General features: G+C 53.9%; 1 protein-coding gene across 1 annotated transcript; it reads left to right on the plus strand.

The window, feature by feature from the left end:
* Nucleotides 1–3,528: 3,528 nt before the first annotated feature.
* Haao (3-hydroxyanthranilate 3,4-dioxygenase) lies at nucleotides 3,529–15,376 on the plus strand. The gene is made up of 10 exons (XM_087216449.1): nucleotides 3,529–3,735; nucleotides 6,041–6,119; nucleotides 9,206–9,289; nucleotides 9,523–9,629; nucleotides 12,660–12,749; nucleotides 12,927–12,970; nucleotides 13,216–13,361; nucleotides 14,374–14,446; nucleotides 14,609–14,687; nucleotides 14,793–15,376. The coding sequence occupies exons 1-10, from the start codon at nucleotides 3,656–3,658 to the stop codon at nucleotides 14,869–14,871; spliced, it is 861 nt and encodes a 286-aa protein (XP_087072575.1). The 5' UTR covers nucleotides 3,529–3,655; the 3' UTR covers nucleotides 14,872–15,376.
* The last annotated feature ends 1,852 nt before the right edge of the window (nucleotides 15,377–17,228 follow it).

Below are 17,228 nucleotides of genomic sequence, written 5' to 3' on the forward strand. Positions count from 1 at the left end.
GAGGTTCTGTAACCAATTAACCAGTTCAGCTTAACCAACTGGCTGGCTGTTTGATTAAACTATAGCCAATTTAAATTGTTTTCTATGGATCACTTCTCTCTCTCCTCTCTCTCTCTCTCCCTCTCTCCCTCCCTCTCTCTCTCCCTTTCTTTTTTGTTGTTATTGTAGTGGTGATGTGGTAATCTTACCTGAGCTTTTACGTGGACCTGCATCCCCAGCCCTCTTTATTTTATTTTCATTGAGTCACTAAGTTGCTCAAATTGGGCTGGAATTTGCAACCCTCTAGCCTCAACCCCATGGAGTGCTGGAATTACAGGCATGCCCTACCATGCCGGGCTAAACTCACTTCTGTTTTTCTTTCTTTCTTTCTTTCTTTCTTTTTTTTTTGGTACCAGAGATCGAACTCGGGTCCTTGTGCTTGCGCAGCAGGCAATGAAACCACTGAGCTAAATCCGAAACCACTGAGCTAAGTCCCCGGCCCATCACTTCTGTTTTTCTATAAATAACATCAGATACCATCATTGGTTGGGGTTCTTACAACCTGCTCTGATCATGAGAACTGCTGTACTGGTAAATCATTTTTATTTTGTTTTGTTTTACATTGCTTTTTTTCTTTGCTCAAATAAACTCTATTTGAATAATTTGCCTTTAGAGTTTTCCCTTTTAATGGTACAAATATTTCAATAGTTAAACATGAAATATGAAAGGACTGAATCCAGCTGCTAGACTATCAGGCTGGACTTTTAAAACTAGCAATGTGCCCTTCATGAGAGGTATATCTAAAACAAAATGGCAGGGACAGCTATGGGAAAATTACACATCTCTCTTGTCTCTGTTATCTCCTGTAAAGCAATAAACCACCTCCCAAATCAAATGACTTAAAATAACAATCACATCATCTGCTCCTGCTGCAGTGTCAGCAACTTGACCTGGGCTCAGCTGGGCAGGCCTGCCAGTCTCCCCTGGGGTCACCAGGCCTGCAGTCATCCACACTGGCTGCCTTCTCACCATGGGGCCCCTAAACCTCAAGCAGCAGCATGCCAGGTGATGAGCTCAGCAGCCGCAAGGCCTCATGGGGCCTGTCTCAGATGTGTCACAACATCAGTTCTGGTGCCTTACACAATCAGACCATGTCACAATGGCACCCATGATTCAACAGGCAGGGAAATGGGTTCCATGTCCCAGTGGAAAAATGCAAAGTCCCAAGACAGGGAGTATGGATTTGGGAAGGGAATGAATGGTTATGGCAGCTTTCCATTCAAGGGACCATGCCTGGAAAATAATAACACACAGAACGGGTGTATGAGTATCAGCCAAAGCTGAAGTCAAGGTGAAATATTTCCTAGTGTTAAAAGAAACACTACAGGGCCAGGGATTTAGCTCAGTGGCGCTGCACCTGCCTTGCAGGAGCAAGATCCTGAGTTTCATCCCCGGTACAAAAAAAAGAAAAGAAAAAAAAGGAACACTACGACAACAGGATAAAATAATCATGAACCTTTTTATTTATCTAACAACATAGATTCAAAATATGTAAAGCAAAACCTATTAACGTATGAAGAGAAACTGATCAAATATTACATGGGAGACTTGAACATATCTTTCAGAAATAAAAAATATTAAACAGTTACTCAAATAATCTTGATCATTATTTTTATTGAAATCAAATGGTGATCACCCCCTGAACTAGGTTTGCCAATTGAGTAGACTAGATGTGGTGTTTTACCTACATGGCACAAACCAGCGGGCAGATTGGACAGTGATGGTATAGACTGCACGCAGATTAATCTGGGTAATTCAGATCCCCAAATTCTACTTAGGGCTTCAATTATTCACATTGTTTGACATCAATTAAAATATAGAGTGACCGTCATTCTTTCCTTTGTATTGTGTAACAGAACATCTGTTGAACCGAAAGCAGGGGTTTTCTCTCCTTTCAGTTTGCATTCATTCAGTCCTTCATCCACCCACCCACCCATCCCTCCAATTTAACAAACTTTCAAAACAAACCTAATACATTATAGATCCTTGGTGTTTCATGTGTCATTGTTTACACCTCCGCTGAGAAAAATAAGGTGCTCTGGGCACCAAACCACACTGGAGAAGGAAATGCTCAAATGTGCTAAATAAATAACTAAAATGAAGGGAAGGGTGAGGTGGTGGAGCGCAAACAAGGGAGTCCTTGCCAGGTGGGTGGGAATCCTGCCTCATGTCTGTCAGGATCTGGACGTGTACCCGGGAGCCCTCGGTCCCCAGGGTGGAGAACAGCAGCCCCACTCAGGCAGCAGGAGCACGGGTGGGTGTGAGGACAGCTGGAGGAGTTAGAATTTCTGCAGCTCTGCAGTCCACATTCTGGTGTCAGAGCCTCGGCTCTTTTCCCTTTCCCCCACCTATCACTGGCCCACTCCACCCTCCTCCAATTTTCCTAAAAATTCTGCTGGGGAGGAGAGAGGAAAGGCAGGTGGCAACTGCCCCTCACCCCCACTCCACCCCTCCCGCCCCGGGACCACCTTGATAAGGCCCCTCCTAGGACTATAATCTAGCACAGGTTTGTCTGCCCGCTGCAACCCAAGAGTCCGGAGGGCTCCCACACCCAGGCCCGCTTCATCTGTCCAAGTCCTCAGGCATGGTAAGGAGCTCAGAACAGCGAAGAGGGCAGTGCCCCCCCCCCAACACATGCCTGCGCCCGGGGTCCCTGTCCCGCACCCGGCTCCTACGCCCGGCCCGGGCCGGCCACCGCTTCCCCCGCCCTGGCCGCGCTCCTGTGGACCTCGGGCGGAGGGGGCACAATGTGCCGGCCTGATCTGGGCTCAGCGCCCGCACACCTTCCCTTCCCTGTCCCCCGAAGCCTCTATGCGGGGCTCATCCCTCCCGTTTTCCAGATGAGAAAACTGAGACTTCAATCCAGTGTCAACACCATTGCGCAGGCTCTCGGATTTCAAATCTGCGTTCTCGCCGCTACAGTTTTGGGTTTGCGGGGCAGGGGACTGAACCCAGGGCCTTAGCACTGAACTACATCCCCAGGCCTTTCTATTTTTGTATTTTGAGACAAGGTTTCGCTAATTGCCCAGGCCGAGCGAGCTCGAACTTTCCATCCTCCTGTCTCAGCCTTCCAGAGTGCTGAGATTACAGGCGTGTGCGCCACCATACTCAGCCTCCTCGCTACAGTATTTCTTTTCTTTTCTTTTTTTTCTTCTTCTTTTTTTTTTTTTTTTTGGTACCGGGGAACGAACTCGGGTCCTTCCGCTTGCTACAGTATTTCTTTGGGGCCTCGCTGGGGATCCCCCGGGGCTCAGCCGGAAAGCCTGGAGACAAAACCAGGACGGGTCTGGATCCCACTCCTTAGAGGGGGCAGACTCCCACCTCCAGCCCGGGTGCAGAGTGCCCCAGGATGCTGGCCAGGTCGCTGCTCCCCGCCCTGCAGACCAACCAATCCCGCTCCTCACTGCGGGGGGCCCAAGCCGCAGCTCTGTGCTTCCAGGCAAGCCCGCTGCGGAGTGGTGGGCGTTGCTCCGCCCTTTGACCTCCGGGATGCTGACGGGAGAGAGCCCTTGGGCGCAGGGCAGAGCAGTTCTCTCCCTACTGCGGGAGGACACGCTCGACCGCTACGTCCCGTCCCGGAGGCCTCACACCCAGAGGCCACGGCCGGGCGGGAGGCATGGAGCACCGCGTGGGCGTGAAAACCTGGGTGGAGGAGAACCGGGCCTCCTTCCAGCCCCCAGTCTGCAACAAGCTCATGTGAGTCTCCGGGACCCCCATATCCACCCCTCTGACCTCACCTCCTGCTCCGAGCCCTTCGCCCTCCTGCTCTGAGTGAGTCTCCTGACCCAGGAGCCTGAAAAAGGGGGCTGCTGTTCTCCTGGCGCCAGAATTCAGCGGTGACGACTGTTCCGGGTTCAGCCTCGGTCTGTTCCTCTTTCTGGGGACTGTAGTGGGGACCGTGGCCTTGGCTCTGATGCTGTGAGAGATGAGGCGGCACAGGGCACCTTCTCCCAAGCGACAGCTCTCCAGCCTCAAGCAGCTTCTGTGCACTTTGAGGAAACTCAAAAGTTGGGGAGCTGACTTTCAGTGCCCAGAATGACAGCAGAACCTGGGTCTGGGGACAGCTGAATCCCCCTCCGCCCCCCTCCCAGCCCCGTCCAGGAGGCCACAAGCAAAAGGTGAAGTCCCAGGATCAGCTCTCTGGGGGATCTTGATTTATTGTTCTTCCCAGGCCCTCTCTGCAGGGCCGCATGTGTGCACCAGCACACAAACACACACTCACAAATTCACAACAGACCTCCCTAGGTCACCTCTGCTGCTGACCTGGCCCAGTCATCTTTCTCCCTAAGACCTCTGGGGCCCTCCCCGTGGTCTCCTCCCTCCCCAGTCCCTCAGCTCCCACATTCAGGCCACATCCCCCGAATTTGCTGTATCTGCCAGTCACCTCCACCCTGGAGGCTACCATCACTGCCCCCCGCCCCGGCCACAGACTCCAAGCGGCATCACCTCGTATCATTCTCACAGGAGTTCAGAGAAGTGGGATTTAATAAGTAACTTTGTCACAGAGCTGCTGCAGGACAGGGTCCAGACTCACGCTTATGCAGTAGTTTGACTACAAAGTCCAAGGACGCTCTGGGTCACCTGTGTGGCTAACAGGCAACATCTCCCTAGCTTTAGCATCATCTTTGCCTCTTTCCTCCACTTCATCCCTGTCCACCATTTCTCATCCTGAGTCCTCCAGTTTCTTCCCCAGATACCACCTCACTCCATCTGCTCCTGCCCAGTTCATGGCCACTACCCCATTCTACCCTGGTCACCTCTAGCCTGGGTGACGCAGGGTGCTCGGTCTCTCCAGCCCCACGGCCCCTACCTGCAACACTGCCCTGTAGGAGTCATCACAAACACAGGCCCTCTCTGTATGCAGTCAGATGTTCACCGAGCACCTACTGCCTGCCAGGCTGGCCTGGACACTGGGAATGCAACAGGAAACAGATAAAAATACCCTCCTGGGGAGCTGATGTTCTGGGTCAGGGAAACAACAAATATAAACAAAGAATGGAGATGAAGGCTGGCAGACTGGTGGCCACAGGTCAGAGTGAGGACTGCTGTCACCATGTGTGTGCTGGCTGGGGCTGTCGGGACTCTGGTGCCCTCTCCCCACTTCCCTTGGCTTGCTGGCATTGCTGGCATTCCTTGGCTTCTACCACATCACACCATCTCCACCTTCATCTTCACAGGCACTGCCTGTGTGTCCATGTTCACATTTCTTGTCTGGTCTCAAGCTATGTGACCCTCTCTGAGCTTGTAAAGTCAGCTGCAAACAAGAGAGTTGCATTAGGCGTCTTTATTTTAGCATGTTTTAAACAGTGCTTCCCATACCCAAAGCACTGTTCTGAGATATGAGTTTACATAATCCAGATATGAGTTTACATAATCCATTTAAACTCTCTGAAGTAAGAGGTGTCTCTCCATTTTACAGATGAAGAAACTGAGGCCAGCGAGGTTAAGTAACAAGCCTGAGGTTGATGGTAAAGCCACATTAATCCCTGGAGGCTAGCTACAGCATCTGTACTTTTTTTTTTTTGGTCTTTTTTTTTTCACTTTTCTTTTTTGGTACCGGAAATCGAATCCAGGGCCTCGCGCTTGCCAGGCAGGCGCTGAGCCACTGAGCTAAATCCCTGGCCCAGCACCTGTACTTTTAAACACATGCCACACTGCCTCGGTGCTATCTGAGGAGCCTGCTAGATGCCACAGTCTCCTGAGTCCCCTGAGTCAGGCCTCCAGCCAGTGGGGAGCAGAGGGTCTCTTAACCAGGCGGCACAGGGGCTCCAGTATGCGCTCCTGGAACTGGAGACCCTGCACACAGCCCAGGGACCCTGAGTGGAGAAGCCATAGATCCACCCCCATGCTGTTCCCCGTTGGGTCAGAAGTTATGGGGACACACACAGTCACAGACAGCTGGGATGAGGGTGGGGCACAGAGACCAGCTCCTTCTCCCAAGGGTTCCAGGCCCTCCTGTACCCCCTCCTTCCTCACTCCAGGGTCTCCCCATCCATTGCAGGCACCAGGAGCAGCTCAAAATCATGTTCGTTGGTGGCCCCAACATCAGGAAGGACTATCACATCGAGGAGGGTGAGGAGGTAGGCTTCGGGTGCCCCTGTCCCAACTGAGGCCTGGGTCCCCGGGGGAAGGAGACATTTTCTGCGCCAGGGCCAGAGATTATGGACTGGAGATGGGGACAGGTGACTGCAGCCAGAGGGGACAACTGGGTCATAAGGGAACTGCTGGCCCTGCGGCAGTGGGCCTGCACAGTGACACCTTTGGCATCCACCCTGGGGCACAGGCTGTCCCCACTCCGAGCGCTCCCCATCCTGACTTCTATGTGCGCGATTGGCCTCCACATGAGCCCCTAGCACTAGGGGCCCTAGACTAGGTCTCCCCTTCGATGCCAGGAGCCAGGTTCTCCCCGCTGCAGACAGGGTCAAAGTTCAGGACACAAAGTGGGGGTGGGCTGGGCTGGGGTGGAGGGGATTAGAGGACCAGGAGGGGGGTGAGGGAGGAGGAGCAAGAGGCAAGTGGGCATGGATTGAGGAAAGGGGTTGGGGCTGGAGGCCCTTCCTTACCTAGAGGGTGCTGGGGCTATGTCACCTGGGGGTGGGGGCAGGGACTGCACTGAGCACCCTTTCACACCTTGAATTTTGAACTGTAGTTTTCTTCTACCTAACCAAAAAATATATAGACAGAAATAAAATGGAAAGTGAGGAATGGCCCCATAGGAGAGACAAACAGGTTCCCAGCAAACAGAGTCTCTCGTGGAAAAAGATCAGTATAGCAGCCCCCATCGTCTTGAGGGACGCCCAGTTGTGGGGTTCCAGATGGCAAGGTCCAGCTCTGTCCCCAGCCTCCGCCGCCTCTGGTGGCATTTCCCACAAGCCGAGATGGAGCGAGCACTGGAGAATCGCTCGGGCAGCGTATGTGCGTGGGCACCCAGCGTGTTCAGGGCCCCTGACCATGGGCTCCAGGCCCCTCATCCCCCCTTGGGCCTTGTCCCTCTGCGGGCACCCTGCTCACATACAGGCCTCCCCGGGAACCACGTTCCTCTGTGGAGATGACGGAGAGGAGAAGGCAGGCCGGGAGTGGTCTTTCCACTCGCCTCAGGCAGCCTCGCCCTCCAGGGGCTCAGTCGCCCTTCTGGCCCTGATGCCACTTCCACATCTCCCCACCTCCTTCCCTTCTTGCCTCTAACCCTCTGCCCCACACCCATCTCCTGGTCTCTGTGCTGCCGGTGGCTAAGTATCCCTTGAGGCCTGGGCAGCCCAGCAGGCAGGCAGATGGAGAGGAGCTGGGTCCCAGCTGGTGGCTCAGGGATGATGGGGCTGGCTGTGCAGATGTCCTCACTCTGGAAGGACACTCAGGTGGCCAGGAGTCTGGCTGGGCATAGCTTTGTGATGGTGTGGTCCTGCCCAATAGGAGGGCCAGGTACCATACCTGGCACAGATCCTGGGTGGCCTCAGAACTAGGCAGCGTCTACTCTCTCCCTGCCTCATCTAGGTAGATTCTGAGGAATTGCTTAGATCTGGGTTCAAATCACACCTCTTTTTTGGTACTGGGGATGGAACTTGGGACCTTCCGCTTTCGAGGCCAGGCGGAGGCAGCACTGAGCTAAATCCCCGGCCCTCAAATCACACCTCTTATTGAGCCAGATTTTCCTCCTCACTGAGCTGTAGCCTCTGCGACAGCCCTCCCAAGTCTCCAGCTCCTTTCCCTGCAGAACCCCCAGTGCCACTCACCCACTGCTCTGAGCCCACAGAGCCCACTCCTTCCTTGGGGGCAGATGAACCACTTACTAACCATGCCATCCTAGACAGATCGAGTCAGGTGCCCTCCCTGACCCTGTCCTGGCCGCACATGTGACCATGGCCATGCTGGGCAGAAGGATTCAGTGTGCTCAGAGGCACTGTTCCCCCATTCCTCACCCCTCTCCATCTGCCTGCCATAGATAGAGCCTTCCCAGGGCCGGGAAGCCAGACTGTAGCTAATATCAGCCAGAGCGGTACACTTCTCCTTCCAGCTATCCACAGGCCTCTGAACATTGCATACTTCCCAGCAGCTTCACTGCCCACAGCGCTGCTGTCAGTGATCTGTCCTCTGCTCCAGGCCAGGCCTGCCCCTAGTCACAGGGACACCGCTGGCCAGGGACAAGACAGGACAATTCTGACACCTTCTGCTGTTTTTGTTCCATGGCCTCTGATACCGTGTAGCCTGTCTGGAGAGGGTTTGAATCCAGCCTAAACGTCACTGCAGACTGCCCCCTCCCCAGAACTCTGGGGCCCCTCTTTCACTCCTCTTGACAATACTAGGGCACAACACACACACACACACACACACACACACACACACACCCCACAGGTTTCTTCACAGCTTGGGGAGGAGGTTGGGCATGATCCATGGCTCCCTATAAGGGAACAAGTAGGGTTTTTTTCTTGCAGTATTTATAATAACGGAAGTAAATATTTTTCATTGTAGAAAACATAAGAAGTACAGAAAGAAAAATGCTTACCTCATTCCTAACCCCACCACTCAGGAGGAGCCCCTGTGAGCACAGTGCTTATGCTAGACATATCACTGCGTGAGACACCAACATCATAACAATAACATTTTCCCATTTTTATTGGCAGTTATTCAGAGGCGCAGTTTTTGTTTTGTTTTGTAGTACTGGGCACTGACCCCAGGGACTTCACACGAGCTACATCCCGGCCATTTAAAAAAAAATTTAGAGAGTCTAAGTCGGTAAAGTGCTCGGGCTGGGTTCTAATCTGGAATCCTCCTGCCTCAGCCTCCCAGGGTGCTGGGATTACAAGTGTGTGCAACCACACTCTGCTGTAAAGATTTCTGATAATGTCCAGGAAGGCACTTGGCACAGCCCTTGACTCACAGTATACGGATGGTTCCCTCACCTGGATTTCCACATCGAGCCCCTCCCTCAGTCTCCTGCCCCATGCCCTGAACCTGCTCCTGCATCCTGAGTATTTGGATCATTACCGGCTTGTTTGAGACACGGTACCTTGTTTGAGACACGTGACTTTAGCCCTCCTGTCTGTGGCCTGGGTCAGGGGACTGAGGGCCTCAGGGCAGCGGAGATGGGCCTTCGGGAAGTTCCTCAGGTTCTGGTCAGGGACATGGAAGAGGAAACAGGGAGGATCCCAGGCTCTTTGCTGTTCCACAGGTGTTTTACCAACTGGAGGGGGACATGGTTCTCCGTATCCTGGAGCAAGGGAAGCACCGGGATGTGGTCATTCGGCAGGGGGAGGTGAGGTGGACTCAGCGGCGAGCGGGCCAAGGCCCTGCCCCCTTGCCCCTTCCTGCGCACCTGACTGCCCCACCCCGACCTCAGCACAGAGGGAGATGCCCTGCAGGGGGAAGAGGCTGGCGGAGAGCAGGCATGTGTGGGCGGGAGTGGGTCAGCTAGGATACCCAGATGCTGCGGGCCCTGAGGTCCCTGTAAGGGATCGCAGCCCTGTGGGCCCGGCTCTCCCGCTGCAGATATTCCTGCTGCCCGCTAGGGTGCCTCACTCCCCGCAGAGGTTTGCCAACACCATGGGGCTGGTGATTGAGCGGAGGCGGCTGGAGACAGAGCAGGATGGGCTCAGGTAACGCCCTGTCCCAGGAGCTGAGGGTGGTCAGAGGCGGGCAGAGGGAATGGGAGAGAGAGTCCAGAAAGCACTTCCAGCCATCGAGAGCGGAGGGCTTGGAGGCAGGGTGCCCTGGAAGGCCTGGCTGGCTGACAGGGCTAGGTGGAAAGGGGTATGTGTGCGTGCGTGCGTGCGTGTGTGTGTGTGTGTGTGTGTGTGTGTGTGTGTATGTGTGTAGGGTGATCCCTGTAGGCCCCTGGGAGCCCTCACAGGCTGGAGTCAGAACCTGTGCTTTCTCCTGAGGTCTGCTGGGAGGGGAGGGGGACTCAGGGGGACGCACCTAGCCCAGTACCCAGCAGCCAAAACATGGCTGCTCCCCACCACTCGGCTTCCGGAGATCAGTTCTGCCCCGGACATCGAGCTGGCACTTGCTGTGGGGCAGGTGCTGGCTTTGTGTGTATTTATTCATTGAAGCTCGATGGGCTACCTCGGATGGGGTAGGTACAGTTATCTTCCATACTTTACCAGAGAAGAAACTGCGCACAGGGAGACAAGTTTGGTAGAGTGGAACTTGCTACCATGGCTGCTCAGCATAGAGGAACGTGAAGTCAGGGCTAGGACAGCAGAGCCAGGACAGAGTGAGCACCATGAAGGGGGAGGATGCAGGCCTAGGGTGGACACTGATGCCGTAGCCGCTCCCCCATCATCCTCTGAAAGGAGAAGCCCACTGAAGGTCTGGGGACCAAAGACTTAGCTGAAAATGAAATTTCAAAAGATTTTTAATGAAGAAAATTTAAATTTCTCATCAAGTTACTGGAATCAGAATTCTTTAGGGCCAGGGATTTAGCTCAGTGGTTTCGCCGCCTGTCTCACAAGCACGAGGACCCGAGTTCGATCTCCGGTACCAAAAAAAAAAAAAAAAAAAAAGAATTCTTTAGCCTTCATTTCTTGTTACATTGAACATTTTAAAATCTTCATTTAAAAAATGACCAGTGTCATACACATTCACTCTCAAAATCTGGAAAAGTACAGAAATGCAAAATGAACAAAAATTTAAATGACTTGCTACAAAAAGGGTGGATTTTATGGTATGTGAATTATATCTCAAAAAAATACAAGTAATAAAAGAGAAAACAAAATATCCCTAAAGTAAACTTAAAGAAACACTTACACTTCCATTTTGGTTTTTTCTATGCATATCTATATCTGACAACATTGCAGTCTTTTACATGCATTTGTGTGAGTTTTGTTTCTTAACTTAAAAAACTCGTGAATATTTCTCATATTATTAAATTTTAAAAACAAAATGTTGCTCGGATTGTAATCCCAGCTGCTTGGGAGGCTGAGGCAGGAAGATCACAAATTCAAGGCCAGCTTGGGCAACTTATTGAGACCTTGCCTCAAAAAAGGGCTGCTGGTATAGCTGAGCACTCCCTGAGTTCAATTCCCAGTACCACCAAAAAAATAAAACCACCACACAATATTAATGGCTGCATAATAATTTACTGCCTAGTATTTTGTTATAGTCTGTTAGAGACAGATATCAGGCCTTAAAGTTTAAGAGGAATTTCTCTAAGCCAATGGGCTTTATAGAGGCAGCCTCCAGTGATGTGAGGACAGTGTCCTCAATAACATTTTACAGCAAATCCTATAATGGATTTCATCTGGCTGCTTTTGACCTTTAATAAAAGCCAGGACTCAACATTAAAATACCACTCCAACAGCAATTCCTGGAGGGCACTGTAATCCAGTTATGAAGGCTGCTGGTAGTCAACTCCAACATAAGAGGGAATTTAGGGTGCCAGGTGGGTGCAGATCACATGTCTGTAAGCCGTGTCCATCAGCAGGACCATTCCTCTTTCTTGAGAACTGAAGAGCAGACAGACCTGGCCCACCGGGAGCTGGGTCCTGGGATTCAGTTGACTGATGCTTCCGGCACCTGCCAGGCTCAGGGGCTCCTCAGCCCAGGGGAGGAGGGCACTGCCCTGGTGAGGCCCAGGTGGGCTCGAGGGGCCTACTGAATGCCATGTGTGTGTGCACACAGGCCCACCTGACAAATAGGCCCAGAGCTTTGCTCCACTTCTGAAGGGCATCCCCGACCCGAGAGAAGACACCTCATTTGGGGACATCTCCACTGGCTGCTGAAGTTTGTTACTCTGACCGAGAGCATACAGCCACCACCCCTGGATTCGGGCTCAACTTCAGCTTCCTCTTTGGGAAAAACATACTTAGCCCAGATACTCTGTAAATTCCTAAGACCATCTTGAGTCAGGCCTGCTTTGGCCATGTACAGCCTGTGTGATCCCTGCCACAGCACCCAGCGTCCCTGAGCTTCAGAGTTCTTTCGGCTCTCCAAAGGGGTACAGGTGGGCTTTGGAAAAGCCAGGTTTAGGTGTGCAGGAAAATCAACCACTGAGCTGCACCAACAGAGGTAAAACAGGCACCAGGCTCTTCAGTGCCAGGGCCCAGACATCCACAAGCAGAGGCAGGCCTGCGCAGGGCTGCACTGAAGCCGCCCAGATGGGGAGCCAGGTTGCCTGTCCTTTGCTGTTTTAGTTACTTTTCTTATTTCTGAGACAAAATACCCAACACCCAGAGTTAAGGGGAGAAGGTTTGTTTCAACTCACAGTTTATAGAGGTTTCAGTCCATAGTCACCTGGCTCCAAGTCAGGGTGGCGTGGCAGAGGGGCAATACAGGAGAAACAGTCCATGGCAAAGCAGGGTAGGCAGGGACTGGGAATGTAGCTCAGTGGCATGGAGCCTACCTAGCAAGTTTGAGGCCCTGAGTTTGATTCCTGGTACAATAACAACAACAAAAACAAAGCAGGCCAAGCGGAAGGCAGCAAAGCAGCAAGCAATGGCAGCCAGCCTCTTTCTGTCCCTTATATTCCACTCACACCCTGGGTGGGGGATCCTTAATCCCAGCATCGCACCCTCAGTCCCACTATCACACACCCTAGATCCAGGGACCTCCAAAAAGCCCCTCCTATGACTGCATAAGGCTTTGGGGGGACATGTAGATACAAGCTGTAACATCTGCTTTGGCAGGTACTTTGTGGGGGACACTGTGGACATCCTGTATGAGAAGTGGTTCTACTGCAAGGACCTTGGCACGCAGTTGGCCCCCATCATCCAAGAGTGAGCCCTGGCCTGGAGCCTGCCCCTCATTGCCCTGGGGCTCTACAGCAGTGCCCTTGGGCCTGCAAACTGGGGGGAAGTCGTCCTCCTCTTGGGGTGGGGTGGGGCTGAGGCCAAGAGGCTGGGAGGGGAAAGGTGGTCGGTACAGAACTTCCAAGTGCTGATCTTTCCCTGCAGGTTCTTCCACTCAGAGCAGTACAGGACAGGAAAGCCCATCCCTGGTGAGGCCATGGCAAACCCTCCCCACACACATATACACAGTGAGATGGGTCTGTGTTGGGCCCCAGGAGGAGTCTCTTGGAGTACTCTGCCCAGTTCCCAGGGTGCTAAGACAGTACCAGTCAGTACCCCACATGGCTACTTGGTCATGGAGCTGGCTGTTGAGTGTGGGGCCCCGAGAATCTGAGCCCTGTGGGGCTGGGTGGGCTGAGCGCTGAGGACACTGACCTAACCGTGCACGGTGCAGACCAGCTTCTCAAGGAGCCGCCGTTCCCGCTGAGCACACGCTCTGTCATGAAGCCCATGTCCCTGGAGGCCTGGCTGGATGGTCACCGCAGGGAGCTGCAGGCGGGCACCTCCCTCAGCCTGTTTGGGGACACCTATGAGACTCAGGTAATATAGCCCTGGACCACTCAGAGCATCTCCAGCAACCCCGGGAACTGAAAACTAATCTCAAACCCTGGCTAGGAGGGTAGTCAAGGAAGGTTGCCTGGAGGAGGTAATGCCCAAGTAGTGTTTTCAAATTTGTGCAACAGTTTGCCAAAGGAAGAAAGGGAGGTAGAGAGACCATTCTAGGTGAGGGACCAGCATGAGGTCTTGGAGGTGTGGAGGTTTGGATCAGCCCGGCACTGCAAGCTGCTGGGGGTGGTAAGAGCCAGGGCGGGGAAGGGAGGACATGAGGTGGATTGTAACTGTGGAGTGCTGGCAGGCAGGCCCAGGTCCTGCTGGTCTGCTAGCCCTGCAAGGTGGGAGGGTGGGAGGACTCGTCCAAGAGACAGCGGGGCTTCACCCAGCATTGAGCACAGAGGCCCAAAAGTATGTGCTTCGAGGGACAGATCAGGAGGTGGGGAGCACAGGGAGTCCTGTGTTCACTGTGCCCACATCCTGTGCAGTTGGAATTACTCACCCCGGAAGGGACACTCCCTGGGTACAGGCCTGCCCCAATTCTGGGTCCCAGGGACACTTGCACCAGGAGCCCCTCCTGTCACAACCACAGCCGCCTCCCTTGCACTGTGCTGCTCCTACCGCTTCCCCTTCCTGTCCACGTCCACAGTCTTTCCCCCTGAGTCCTGCTGAGGCCACAGGAGGATGGGCCCCGCAGGTCCTGGAGACCACAGCCTCACCCTCCTCATCCCTCTTCCCTCTGCCAGTTTCAACACCCAAGGAAGGGAGGGAGGTGAGCTGAGGGTTGTGTGACCCCGTGTGCCCTGGTGGGCCTCAGGTACATGTGCGTGTGAGGGGCAGGTGTGCACAGGGCGCCCTCTTCCATGGGTTGCAATCTCTGCTCGTGGAGGTGCGGATCTCAGCCCTGCTCCGCTCAGGCCTCCGATGTGGTGGCCAGAGTCAAGGCCATCTCCTATGTGGGGCAGGAAGCGCCAGAAAAGTCTGTTTCACCTCCCATCAGGTAATCGCGCATGGACAAGGCAGCAGCAAGGGTCCAGGAGAGGACGTGGATGTGTGGCTGTGGCAGTTGGCACGTGGGGCCCGGGATAGGGTGGGACCCCCTCCTGTCCATGGGGATCCGCCTGCTCCTGAGCCTGGAACTCCCATAACTTCCCCTGCAAGGCAGACCTGGAACATCCAGACAGGTGTTGAGGCCTGACAGCTGTTGGATTCTCCTGCTTTGTTTTCACAGGAAGGTTCCTCAGTGGTGACAATGCGGGGACAGCACCTGGGCCTGGCCCCTGATGACAGCTTCCTGGTGCCAGCTGGGACCTCGTGAGTGGGCGGGGAGGACTTTCCCCACCTGCACGACTGCTCTCCTTTCCTTGGAGTCCTCGAGGTCCAGCTCTGCCTAACCCCTGGCCATCTGTGTCCCCACAGGTACATGTGGGAGCGAGCACAAGGCTCTGTGGCCCTGTCTGTGACCCAGGATCCTGTCCGCAAGGAGCTGCTGGGGTGATGTTCTTGCTGTGGGTCCAAAGCAGCCAGGGTGTGCCTTGGTGCCATCGCGAGTGCCATCTGCCAAACAACTCTCCTGGCCTCCACTGTTGCTTGCATATGGCTGCTTAGCACCACAGTGCACCCCTGCCAGGCCCTGACATCACGTCATGCACCCTCCTGCCACTGTCAGCTAGGGATGCCAGCTCCTGGGGTGTTAGTGGCTTCCCTTTCTCTTAAAAGCCATCAGCCCCGCAGTGATGCCCCATCCCTCTGTCCCCACAGTCCACGTGCCTGCCACCAGGAAGAGCCTCAATAAGGGCTCCTGGTGAGGTAGGAGCATTGCAAGTTCAATGTCAGCCTGGTCAATTTAGCAAGATCCTGTCTAAAAATGAAAAAGAATGGGGCAGGGGCTGCCGCTCAGTGCAGAGGCCCTGGGTTCAATCTCCAGCATCACAAAAGAATCACAATAAAATAAATGATAAAGGCCCCTGGTGAATGATGGCCAGTGGGTCAGCACACATGAAGCCTGTCACGGGTGTCTGACCCCTTGTGTTCCCTGGTGATGTGCTGTGTCTGAGATATTGGAGCACCAAGTGACTGTAGATATTTACTGATTGGTTGATTGATTAGTTGATTTTACATAACTTAAAAAACAACACTTTGTTGAGTTTACTTCCCAATAACAGAAGTGATTTGTGCTACTGTAGAAAACACAGGAACACTACAATACAAAACACCCCACCCAGGGTTAAGCACTACTAACGGTTTGGGGGCAGGGGCCCAGGCTCACCTTGGGACTTCAGTGAGAGGCTGGAGAAGGTCACCTGGCAGCACAGAGGCTGGGTCTGGACAGAACAGGCTGAAGCCAGAGCTTCCTCTAGAAAGGAGAACCTGAACCCTGTCTCCGTGACCCTACCCTGGTGGCTCACAGCTTTGAGTATACCATAGGGATCTGACTTTGCTGCAGGGCTTCCGACCTTGGATGAGGGCATCTTCCTCACCTCTGTACCCCTAGGCTTTCCTCTCCTGCAATCCAAGAAGGGACACCACCGGCCTCTTCCAAATGCCCATGGTCCGAGCAGGAGAACCCAGAATGTCCCGGGAGAAAGGTTACAGCCCAGCAGCCCAGAGAAAAGTAGTGGAAAGGGCGGACCTGATCCAAGACAGGAGATCACAAAAATGATGCCTTCTCTTTTTCTGAACACCAGCTCCATGCCAGGGCATGCCCAGTAGTTGTTACATGAATGATCTCACATTCTCCTCAAACTCCCCAAGAAGGGGACGGCATCCGACTTTACAATGAGGCCCAGAGAGGTTTGGAAGCCTCTGCTTCTGTGGTCACAGCCCCTCTGCCCTCAGCCTTGGTCAGATGGGACACTGGGGTAGGAGTGAAGTCCAGAGGATCTTGGGAGAGGGGCCAGGGGCCACATTGCCTGAAACCCAGAGGCTAAGGCAGAGTTGACAGCACATGGCAGGCTGCTGACCAGAGCCAGTTGGTGAGGGCCGGCGGTGACAGTTGCTGGAGCCTGTCAACCACCAGAGCCCGGTTTATCAGGAGCCCAAGACCTTGTCTCCACCCACGGGCCCAGCTGTAAGCTCAAAAGAACACCTCTTGGTGGGACCGCAGCATTTGTACCTTGTTCAAAGCCCACCTCCCGCTCCCCACTGTACAGTGAATGCTGGGGTGGGGGGCACAAGTACTGTCAGGGTGGCTCTGTTTTGGGGAGAAGCCCCCAGGATCCCATGTCATGGCAGTAGCAACTTGGCAGAGGAGCCCTCTGCCTGAAGGATACGTTATTATGTGCACAGACTGGAACCATCAGGGATCTGGGAACCACTGAAGATTGGACTGCAGCAGGCTTGGGACACACAGCAGAGTTGGGGACACACTGCAGGCAGACAGCACAAGCAGCGCTGGTCACTCCAGGCCATGAGCGGGATGTGGAGGTCTTGATGGGCTCCTCGCCTCCTCTTTGTTGGCTCCAGAGGACCTGCAGCCAGCAGTGGCAGGGGCAGGAGATGCCACTCACCCCCTACATGTAAGGGAGGTGTGTGTGACCCTGACTGCCCAGGGCGCTAGGGAAGTTAACGTCTGAGCACCCTGGGCTGTGAATACTCTCCTCCCCGCTCCCCTGCTGGGGTCTCCTCCCACTTCAGAGCTTCTCCAGCCTCATCTTACCCCTGCTGAACCTGCTTTGGCTCTGCCAGGGACAGGAAGAGCAGGCTGGCTCAGAGCCCCAGTGTGAGGCCACTCTGCCCAGTGTGGAGGGAGGGCTTCAGGGTCCTCCCTTGCCTGCCAACCGGAACGCTGGGTCTTCAACAATGAAAACCCAGGGTGTTGAGTCACTGTGGTGGCCAGTGATGGTGACACTCATC

Source organism: Heterocephalus glaber, unplaced genomic scaffold (assembly GCF_053883595.1).
Source record: "Heterocephalus glaber isolate CG9 unplaced genomic scaffold, H.glaber_assembly_v1.0 deba00001457, whole genome shotgun sequence".
NCBI lineage: Eukaryota > Metazoa > Chordata > Mammalia > Rodentia > Bathyergidae > Heterocephalus > Heterocephalus glaber.